The sequence below is a fragment of the Zingiber officinale genome, chromosome 10B (genome assembly GCF_018446385.1).
Source record: "Zingiber officinale cultivar Zhangliang chromosome 10B, Zo_v1.1, whole genome shotgun sequence".
Taxonomy (NCBI): Eukaryota; Viridiplantae; Streptophyta; class Magnoliopsida; order Zingiberales; family Zingiberaceae; genus Zingiber; species Zingiber officinale.
Window position 1 is genome coordinate 37,413,176 of NC_056005.1, and position 11,648 is coordinate 37,424,823.

Here is an 11,648-nt window from a genome sequence, read left to right on the forward strand (position 1 = left end):
AGAGAGTAGGATGGATCTTATGATTAGTTTCTTGTATCTTGATAGATTAATAAGTTGTGGGCTTCTATGTTGATATCCGAGGAAGGCATAATAATAGGTGCGCTTCTGTGTAAGGACAACATAGGTTCACGTCTAATTGATCATATTTAGATACATTTCTCAGTCCTTAGCCGGTTATCTATTGCAAGAGAGAACCGGCAACTTTCTACAAGTGTTTGGAAATTGAGGGATAAGAATTGGTGAACCATTTACATTCAAGAAATCTTACAAAGAAACTGAAACTCCTAGAATCTCCCTTTATCATAACCCAAAACACTAAACTCTTGTTTGTTGATCTTTAATATTAGATTTGTTTACCTTCACTTTGCATTTGAAACAATTGGATAGTTGTTTAGCTAATTCGCATTGAGACATTTCTAGTTCTTATTCCAGTCCCTGTGGATACGATAATCTTTTATATTACTTGCGACATTTCCGTACACTTGCGGAGCGTAACAAGTTTTTGGCGCTATAACATTAGGAATTATCAATTGAGTTAGACTAAACATAACATTTGTTTTCCTTTCATATTGCATAGTTGTAACTAATCATTAGATTTCTGTTTTTACTTTTTTGTATAACTTTTACTTCTTGTTAATTCTTTTTGTACAAATTCAATTATGCATTTTTGATTCTTTTATTTTTTTTTCTTTTTCTGTTGAATTGTCATTTGCTATCTTGTTCTTGTGTATGCAAAGATCTAACTTTGCAGGGAAATTCTTTCCTTTTGACCCTGAGATTGACAGAACTTTCCATAAAAAAAGAATTTTGCAAAGGCAAATAGAAGAACAAGAATATCTAAACATGGTGTGTAAGTCACTAGGAGATTATGGAGCTCTGAAGTCTGCAAAACAAATAGGAGCAATTGTTTACCCTAACATACAAGCAAGAAATTTTATACTCAAACCATCTTTTGTTTCCATGGTTCAGAAAACTTAGTTTGGAGGATTGGAGATTGAGAACCCTTATTCCCATTTGATGGAGTTTTATAGATTTTGTTATACTTTGAAATATGAAGAAGTTTCATCTGATATTGTTCAGCTGCTTGCTTTTCCTTTTAGTCTGAAGGATGCTGCAAAAAGATGGTATAATTCTCTAAAGTCTCAAAGTATCAAAACATGGGATGAGTTAGAGCAAAAATTCCTTGACCAATATTTCCCTCCAAGGAAAACTACTTATTTGAGAAGTCAAATTTTAAATTTTAAGCAATTGGATGGAGAAAAATTATACCAAGCCTGGGAAAGATATTCTTCTCTTCTGCAGTTATGTCCACATCATGGAATTGAGAAATGGTTAATTATGCATTTGTTCTATGTTGGGCTTTCTTTCTCAAATTAGAATCAATTGGATTTAGCATCTGGAGGATCATTTTTGAAAAAAAGTCTAGAAGAAACTTTTGAGATAGTTGGCAGAATTACGCAAAATTCCAATGATTGGGTAGAGCAAGATAGCTCATTCTTAACAATGGATATCATTAGAGAAAAGGATGATGTTGAAAAAGGGCTTATCTTGAATCAAAACGATTTCCAAACAATATTTCCTTGGTGATGTGAATCATTATAAAAAATGTTTGGTGAAAAAGCATTTTCAACAGAAAAGGGGGTATGTCTTGGTGATCATAAGAAGGATAATCTGTCTTTAGATAATGAAGAGTTTTTAGAAGAAAGCTTGGCTAAGGAGGAGACTATGTTGATAGAACAAGAGCCAGTTTTACCAGAAATAGTACCACCTCAACTTGAACTTAAACCATTACCACCAAATCTTAAGTATGAATTTCTTGGGCCGAATTCTACTTATCCAGTTATAATTAATGCTCAGTTAAATGAGTTTGAAACAAAGAGACTGTTGGATGAGTTAAGGTTGCATAGAAAGGCCATTGGATATACAATTGATGATATAAAAGGGATTAGTCCATCTCTCTGTATGCATAGAATTTTACTTGAAGAGGGGTACAAGAACTCAATTGAGCATCAAAGGAGACTAAATCCAAATTTAAAAGAGGTAGTAAAGAAGGAAGTGATTAAACTTCTTGATGCAGGGATTATTTACCCAATTTCGGATAGTGAATGGGTGAGCCCAGTCCACGTGGTTCCAAAGAAAGGAGAAATGACTGTTATCAAGAATGAAGAAGATAAGCTAATTTCAACATGAACAGTGACGGGGTGGCGAATGTGCATTGATTATCGGAAGTTGAATAAAGAAACAAGGAAGGATCATTTCCCTTTACCATTTATTGATGAAATGCTTGAAAGATTAGCTAAACATTCCTACTTTTGTTACTTGGACGGATATTCTGGATTTTTTCAAATTCCAATTCATCCTCAAGACCAGGAGAAGACTACTTTTACTTGTCCTTATGGTACCTTTGCTTATCGTCGGATGCCATTTGGGCTTTGTAATGCTCCAGCCACTTTTCAGAGATGCATGATGGCAATTTTTTCAGATTTAATAGAAAAAATTATGGAGGTTTTCATGGATGACTTCTCAGTTTATGGAAATGACTTTGATTCTTGTTGGACAAATCTTTCTACTGTTCTAAAAAGGTGTGAAGATACAAACCTAGTGTTGAACTGGGAAAAATGTCACTTTATGGTTAAGGAAGGAATAGTTTTGGGGCATAAAATTTCAGACCATGGTATTGAGGTAGATCAAGCAAAAGTGGAAGTAATAGACAAATTACCCCCACCCATCAATGTAAAAGGAGTTAGGAGTTTTTTAGGACATGCTGGTTTCTATAGACGTTTTATTAAGGACTTTTCAAAGATTTCCAAGCCATTAACTAATCTGTTGATTAAAGATGTTGAGTTTTGTTTTGATAGCGAATGTATTGAAGCCTTCAATAAAATCAAGAGTGCTCTTACAACAGCTCCAGTCATTCAAGCACCTGATTGGGATCTTCCTTTTGAAATAATGTGTGATGCTAGTGATTTTGCTGTAGGAGCAGTTTTGGGACAACAAAGAAATAAGATTTTACATGTGATCCATTATGCAAGTAAAACACTTGATGTAGCCCAAGTAAACTATTCTACTACAGAAAAAGAATTATTGGCAGTGGTATTTGCTATTGATAAATTTAGATCCTATCTAGTAGGATCAAGAGTAATAGTATATACTGATCATGCAGCTATTCGGTATCTACTTGGAAAGAAAGACGCTAAACCTAGGTTAATCAGGTGGATTTTACTTTTGCAAGAGTTCAACCTTGAGATTAGGGATAAGAAAGGAGCTGAAAATGTAGTAGCGGATCATTTGTCTAGAATATCTCAAAAGTCAGAAAATGAGGTGGATTTTGATTTACCTATTGATGACATATTCCCGGATGAACACTTATTAGCTTTATCAAGTGTGAAAACTCCTTGGTACGCAGATTTTGTGAATTTCCTTGCTAGTGGAGTGTTACCTCCGGATTTTTCTCATCAACAAAGGAAAAAGTTTTTTTCAGAAGTTAAGAATTATGTTTGGGATGAACCTCTCCTATATAAGAAGTGCAATGATGTGATTTATCGAAGATGTATACCTGAAGAAGAAGTTAGAGATATCTTGTTTCATTGCCATTCTTCGTCCTATGGAGGACATTTGGGTAGTTCAAAAACGATTACGAAAATTCTTCAAGCAGGATTTTATTGGCCAACCTTATTCAGGGATGCTAAGTTGTTTGTTCAGTCTTGTGATCAATGTCAGAGAACTGGGAATATAACTAAAAGAAATGAAACGATGTTGAATTACATTCTTGAGGTTGAGTTATTTGATGTTTGGGGAATTGATTTCATGAGACCTTTCCCTCTTTCATATGGGAATAGGTATATTCTTGTGGCGGTGGATTATGTGTCCAAATGGGTAGAGGCTGTGGCATCTCCTACGTGCGATGCGAAAATAGTTATCAAATTATTTAGGAGTATTATCTTTCCAAGATTTGGGGTGCCAAAGGCAGTCATTAGTGATGGAGAATCACATTTTATAGAGAAACAGTTTGAAAACTTACTTAGAAGATATGGAGTGAAGCATAAAGTAGCAACACCTTATCATCCTCAAACTAATGGGCAAGCTGAGATATCTAACCGGGAAATTAAGTCCATATTGGAAAAGACTGTATCCACTTCAAGAAAGGATTGGGCATTGAAATTAGATGATGCTTTATGGGCATATCGAACTGCTTATAAAACTCCTATTGGGATGACCCCATTTCAATTAGTTTATGGTAAGCCTTGCCATCTTCCAGTTGAACTAGAACATAAGGCTTATTGGGCAATTGCAAATTTGAATATGGATTTAAAGGAAGCAGGGGAGAAAAGGAAGCTTCAGTTGAACGAACTTGATGAATTAAGGATGGATGCATATGAGCATGCTAAATCTTACAAAGAAAGGACAAAGAAATGGCACGATCAGCACATTCTTCGTAAAGACTTTAATGTAGGAGATTTGGTTTTGTTGTTCAATTCAAAATTAAAACTTTTTCCTGGGAAGCTTAAGTCAAGGTGGGCGGGTCCATATGAGGTAAAGAAGGTTTATCCTTTTGGAGTTGTAGATATTTGGAACAAAGATTTTGGGATAATTAAGGTAAATGGTCAACGTTTGAAAAAATATATTCATGGTACGAAAATAGAAGATGTACAAAGGTTGTATTTTTCTGAACCTCGCCCTCCAGATTGAATTCTTTTAGCTAGTATAAATTCATTTTGTTGATTTTTACTTGTTTTTTATTTTGTTTTCAGGTTAGGTGCAAAACAGAGCCCGGCCGTGTGCTATACACGGCCAGGCAAAGGTTGCAGAGAAGGGAAGTGCTTGGGCCGTGTCATCCAGACACGGTCATGTAGGATCTCCCGAGGAGAAAAAGGTCTAGGCCATGTCTCAAACACTGCCGTGTAAAGAATCCCGAGGAGAAAAAGGTCTAGGCCATGTCTCAAACACGGCTGTGTAAAGAATCCCGAGGAGAAAGATGGAGAGGCCGTGTCCCAGACATGGCCCGTGTCTGGAATCCAGAGAAGAAAGAGAAGGGGGCTGTGTCACAGACACGGCCGTGCGATGAGAAATGAATATGGCCGTGTGATATCACACGGCCTGATCCACATCTTTTTAGGGAATTAGGGCACGGGGTGTGGGCGGCACACGGCCGTGTACCGCCGCTCGTTCCTCTTTCCTATTTTCCCATTTCTAAAGGTTTAAACTACTTCTTCTAATTTTTCTTTCTCATTCTTCTTAAGGAGATTTGATTTTCTTCCATGGAAAATGTGATTGAGGAGATTTCGGCCATAAGAAAAGGGAAGGAGAAGGTGGTTGCAAGAAAGGAGAGGAATGTTTGCTTTAAAGGTATTTCTAATGACTTTGGTATTGTTTTCTCTAGTGATGAGCAACGGTATAGATATTCTTCTTTATGTAAACGACCTCTTTTAGGCACTAGGTTTCTTGATGTTGAAACTTAAGAAACTTTGGGGTTTAAGGATGATTTAGTTTGGTTATTTGAAAGGATAGGATGGAGTGGTTTAGTGAACATAAAATATTCTACTTATCCTAGAATTGTTTTTGAATTTTTAAGATCAATAGAGGTTGATAATGTTCAAGGTGGGGGGAAGGTTAAATTTCGTTTGTTTAATGAAAGTCATGAATGGACGTTGGGAGATTTTAATACTTGTTATGAATTGCCAAAGAATGATGTGTGTGTGATTTTGCCCCAATTTGAGAATTCACATTTTTGGCCACAAATTTCTGAACAACCGCTATTTGATCCTCATAATTCTAGAGTTTTCCAAATTATCAATCCTATTTTTAAATATGCTTACTTATTCATGAAAAACACTATATTTGGAAGGGAGGACAAATAGGGATCAGTAAGACTTATAGATTTGTATTGTTTGTGGGCAATGGTCGAAAATGTTCAAATTAATTCTGGTTATTTCTTTCTTAAACATTTGGCAAAATTAGGGAAATCGAATTCTACCACACCTATTATTTTGGGGGGATTACTTACTCAATTGGCCTTAGTATTAGGATGTGATTTGAGTGAATTAGAGGTGGTGGAGAGTTCTTGTACATTGGATTTGAATTCATGTTTAGCAATGAAAATGATTAAGCATGAAGAGAATGGATTTAGTTTATTCATTAAAAATGGTTTCCCTTTAAAATTGCCCAATCATGATTTTACTACAATTCATAATAAAGAGAATTGGTGTTTAAAGTTAGCTAGGCAACAATCTAGAGCTTTGTCATCTTTTACTCCAAGGAATGTTTCTAAGGGTAACCAAGAGATTCATAGTTTTATGTTTCAAGAACTTAATTCTGCTTTAAAGAATATTCATAGTGATTTAGATTCAACTAATGAATTTCTTGAGAATAAGAAGCTTATGGAGGAGGAACTATTTAAAAAGCTACAAGATTGTTTTAAGAGTGAAAGAGAATTGTGTGATAAGATTTCTAAAATGATGAATGCTTATAAGGCTAAAATGGAATTTCATGAAGATCTTAGAGGTTTTATGAGATTTGTGCAGGATGATATTGATAAATTGTTTGAGTATCATAATTTTTTCAGAAACGAAGTTAAATGGTTTGTTAAAGATTTTACATTTTTCTTCCCTGATTTTCCTGATTTTCCACCTCCTCCACCATATTGATTTCATCGGGACGATGAAAAGTTTAAGTCTGGGGGGGTGTCATGTACTGTTTAGTTTGGTTTTCAGTTTTTAGTTTTTGTTAGTTTTTCATGTTGGTTCTTATTTTCATTGCTTGTTGCTTTATTTTGCTTGTTTTTGAAATAATCATGGCAAAAAAAATTTTGAGAACATTAAATCTTCACTTATATGCTTTCTTGGATTCAAGTGAAATGTTAGCACAATTATTGTCTTGATTCATGATGTTCGAATGATGCTAGTAGTAAACTTTGTGTAGTTCTTTTTTCTATCTTGGGAAGCATTAATAAGCTAAGAATCTTATGGTGATGAGTTTTAGTTTTGGTTCAACCTTAAGGATTTTATCTTCACAACACTTGTGCTTGATGCTTGAATAGTTGATGTCATTGAAATAGTCATGATTCATCTTGTTTGCTTAGTACTTGGTTTCCATGGTGATTTCTCAACTTTCATTTTGGTTACTGGATGAGGCTCAAATCATTAAAGCTCATTTGGAAAAATCAAAATATCCCAACATGTGTGCTAAAAGTACATTTGTGAATAAGTTTTGCACAATGCAAACACTTATAAAAAAAAATAAAAAATAAAAAAAATAAGGGATATAAAAAAACAGTTGTCATGAGTGGAATCTAGCAAGTCACCCCTTTGAGACCGAGTTAGGTTACTGGGGAAATGACTGCTTAGTTTCCCTTGAGATTGAGCACACCTTTGAGACCTTGGGTTAGTTGAGAATTATGAACCAAGTGAATGGTGAGTAAGTGCCTATCACTGGTTACTTGTCTTTCACTGGAAACACTAGGAATTTAAATTTGATGACGACTTGACTAGGACATGGATTGAAACTTGAAGGGTGTTGAGTTACTTTTACACTGTGCACAAGATTCTTATGCTTGAACCATACTTTACTTGTTTCCATGATCACGCTTGTTAATGAAACTTTTTGATAGAGTTAGGAAAGTGCACTAGGTTTTATGAATGTGTTGTAGAACATATGAATTTAGACTGCAGCATTTTGCTTGAGGACAAGCAAAGGTTTCAGTCTGGTGATGTGCGTAGATTATATACTCTTTTATGCATGTTTTTACGCACATTTACATACTTTGAGCATGCTTGATCTATGCACTTTTATACTTCCAGCTTTCCTTTTAGCATATTTACTCTTTTGGTTCGGAGATCTGCTTTTTGTGTATTTTCTGTACACAGGAGTCGAAATTGGTGAAGATTATGCGTCCTCGGGCAAGCTTGGAAGGAATTGAAGGGAGAGAGCATCAGGCCGTGTACCACACACGGCCGTGTGGTTTTAACAGGAAGGGAAGAGGACATGGCCGTGTGAATCTCACACGGCCGTGTCTTGATTTGAAGAAATTAGAGCAGATGCCTTACATGGCCGTGTAGATCTACACGGCCGTGTGAGGTTTCCAGAGGCCAAGCAGGTGGTGGCCGTGTGCACCACACGGCCGTGTGAGGTTTCCAGAGGCCAAGCAGGTGGTGGCCGTGTGCACCACACGGCCGTGTAGCATTTCCAGAGAACAGAAGGGTCCTGGCCGTGTGAGTCACACGGCCGTGCAGCTTTGGCAGAGAAGGAACTGGACATGGTCGTGTGAATCTCACACGGCCGTGTCATGGGGCCGTGTGGCGCCCGATTTCCTCCTCTATTTAAACCCTCCTTCATGAATTGAAAGGGGATCTCTCCCCCTTTGGGAGAAGGCAAGATTTGGTGGTTTCCTCCCATTCTTGGGAGGATTTCTGGGCGATTCGAGGGGAGTTCTTGACGATTTCGACTCCGGAGCGAGGATTGGATCCGAAGACGAGGCTTCTTCGTAGATAAGTTTTCTCTTTCCCCCTTGTCTTGGTTTCTTGGATTGGGGATTTAAGAAATGCTTGTAATCTTTATTTCTTCGGGTATTCTTCCTCGATTCATGGAGTAGATCTTGTATTCTAGGATTAAGGGAGTATTTGTATGATGGATTGATGTAATCTCTTATGGATTTACCATTTTCTTGTTTCAATGACATTGTCTTGCTTGTATCAATTAGATCTTGAATGATTAATGGTGATTTGTGCTTAATTCTCATTCTTGATTGATTGTTTGGATTTCTTGTGGACTTTGTAAAGATAAACTCTCACTCGATCATCCGAGGGATCCACGTGACAGATGCAAGCCCGTGTAAGGACGTTTGAGAGATAATCTTGAAGAGGAAATATGAATATTCAAGAGAGTAGGATGGATCTTATGATTAGTTTCTTGTATCTTGATAGATTAATAAGTTGTGGGCTTCTATGTTGATATCCGAGGAAGGCATAGTAATAGGTGCGCTTCTGTGTAAGGACAACGTAGGTTCACGTCTAATTAATCATATTTAGATACATTTCTCAGTCCTTAGCCGGTTATCTATTGCAAGAGAGAACCGGCAACTTTCTACAAGTGTTTGGCAATTGAGGGATAAGAATTGGTGAACCATTTACATTCAAGAAATCTTACAAAGAAACCGAAACTCCTAGAATCTCCCTTTATCATAACCCAAAACACTAAACTCTTGTTTATTGATCTTTAATATTAGATTTGTTTACCTTCACTTTGCATTTGAAACAATTGGATAGTTGTTTAGCTAATTCGCATTGAGACATTTCTAGTGCTTATTCCAGTCCCTGTGGATACGATAATCTTTTATATTACTTGCGACATTTCCGTACACTTGCGAAGCGTAACATCGATCTAATAGATACTGTCCTCTGTTGGAAATCAATCGAAGCTCCATTCCGTGATAACCAGTCCATCCCCAAAATAATGTCGAATTCAGGCATCGGCAACACAATGAAATCTGCCCGAACCACATTCGCCTGTAGTCTAATCTCAATATCCTTTACCATCTTAGTAGATAACATTTGTTCGCCCGAGTGAACTATGACTCTAAATCCCAAATCCATCTCTTCTGGTAAGATTCCTAGTCACTTTAAGAAGGTCTCAGATATAAATGGATGTGTAGCCCCAGAATCTGGCAATGCATAAGTACCTATGCCTGCGATGAATATCCTGCCTGCGACCACAATGCCATGGAATAATTCAAGCCTATCATCATTTTTTTAAAAAAATCACCTTAGACCATGCCCAATTTTAAACATATGAGCCTACATCGCCAAGTTCAATATACCTGGAGGTTACCCTATCGTATATGCCTAGCATTTCCTGCTTTATAGTAATAGAATGTTTAAAATTGTTTGTATACCTGTGATAAGCGTAGTGTCTGGCTCCGCCTCCTCGGCATGCATCACAAAAGCTCGACCAACCATAGGTTGTTTCTTCTTTGGGCAATCCATAGCTTTATGTCCATCTTCTCTACAGTTGAAGCACTTGTAGGTACCCCACATGCATTTGCCATGGTGTTGGCAGTTGCACTCCTTGCACAGTGGCCTCTCCTCGGTCTTTGGGGCAGCTACTCTCAGTTGTTGCTTGGGTTGCCCCGAAGGCTTTTGCTGTCCTTTCTGTGACCCCATGTATGACTTCTTATTTGACTGTTGTTGTTGCTGTGGTTGTGGCCTCTTCCTCTGCATCTCCCATGCTATGTCTTTCAAAGACTACTCTGCCCTGTAAGCTCCATTCACAGCATCATTATACACAGCCGGGTTTGTGAGGAGAACATCTCAGCGGATAGTAGGCCTAAGACCATCCAAGAAGTGTCTGAGTTTCTCAGCAGCGTCGTTGGCAATAAGGGGCACAAAATGGCACCCCCTATCAAACTTCTTGACAAACTCCGCAACAGTTAAATCCCTCTGGCGGAGACTCATAAACTCCCTCTTCAGTCGTCCCCGAATGTCGGCTGTAAAGTATTTATCATAGAAAATTCTCTTGAAATCCTCCCAAGTCAAGGTTTTTAGATCAACCCCTCTTTCAGCTCCCTCCCACCATAAGGAAGCGTCATCTTTCAGCAGATAGATGGCATAACGGACCCTATCAGCATCAGCCATATTCATATATCGGAAGATCACCTCTAATGAACGGATCCATCCCTCCGCCATGAATGGATCGGTAGTACCTGAGAAATCTTTAGGATCCATTCTCCTAAACTGCACGTAGATGTCCTGCTGCCCTCCCCTATTAGCATTACCCGCATACTGTTCAAATAATTGAGCCATTCCTTCAAGTAATCGTGTAGCGGCATCTGGAGGGGGTCGCACCTCCTCACGTCCCTCTTCATCCCTATCTCCGTTAACAGCACGTCTCGGAGCCATATCTGCACCCAACGTCCCATGCAGCATGTAAGCGTCATGTGCATAAATGTAATAGAATATATCCTCCAAATTCTTTTATATCATGAAAGTATTTAGTTTTAATGCATAAAATTTAAAGCAGTAAAAACTCACAGACTTGAGGCTTGACTTCTTGAGTTTTCCGGGGCCAACAGTAGACACACCCTTCAAGATCTTTGCTCTAATACCAACTGAAACGACCCTAATTCCTACTTACAATAAATAACACCAATATACTTCAGACTCATATAATAAGCTAACTCAGCTGAAATGCACCGATTATACAAACATGAATATTGAGTGCATTTTTGCATAGGTAGACATGTGGTGTATAGCACGTTAACACACTTTTTAAAAGTAGGTAATCTAAATGAATGAATATGCACCACCATGTGAGGAAAAGAAAACTAGAATTTGAGATATATAATCAAAGCATGATGGGACAAGCAAAATGCTATTGGCAGGTAACCTTAGTGTGACCATACCAGTGTGAATAAAAAAACCCTCAAAGAAATCAGTCTAATTATAACAAGAACTTAGGAATAATGTTTAAGCATACTTCTTTCTTATTATTTTTTTTTCTCCCACATAAACCATAAAAATTATTGTCCTATCCTAACGCGGTGAGCAACGGGGTCCTCGGGTGTGTACTGCAGTGGCCCGGTCTAGTCAAGCGTCAGAACCTTCAACCTCATAATTATTATCATCTGCACCCATACAAATTGAATGAGTCTAAGGCTC

At 37.6% G+C, this 11,648-nt stretch overlaps 1 protein-coding gene across 1 annotated transcript; it reads right to left on the bottom strand.

Moving 5' to 3' along the window:
- Window positions 1–10,301: 10,301 nt before the first annotated feature.
- On the bottom strand, window positions 10,302–10,916 carry LOC122029087. Its single transcript, XM_042588044.1, has one exon. The coding sequence runs from the start codon at window positions 10,914–10,916 to the stop codon at window positions 10,302–10,304; it is 615 nt and encodes a 204-aa protein (XP_042443978.1).
- Between the last annotated feature and the right edge of the window lie 732 nt (window positions 10,917–11,648).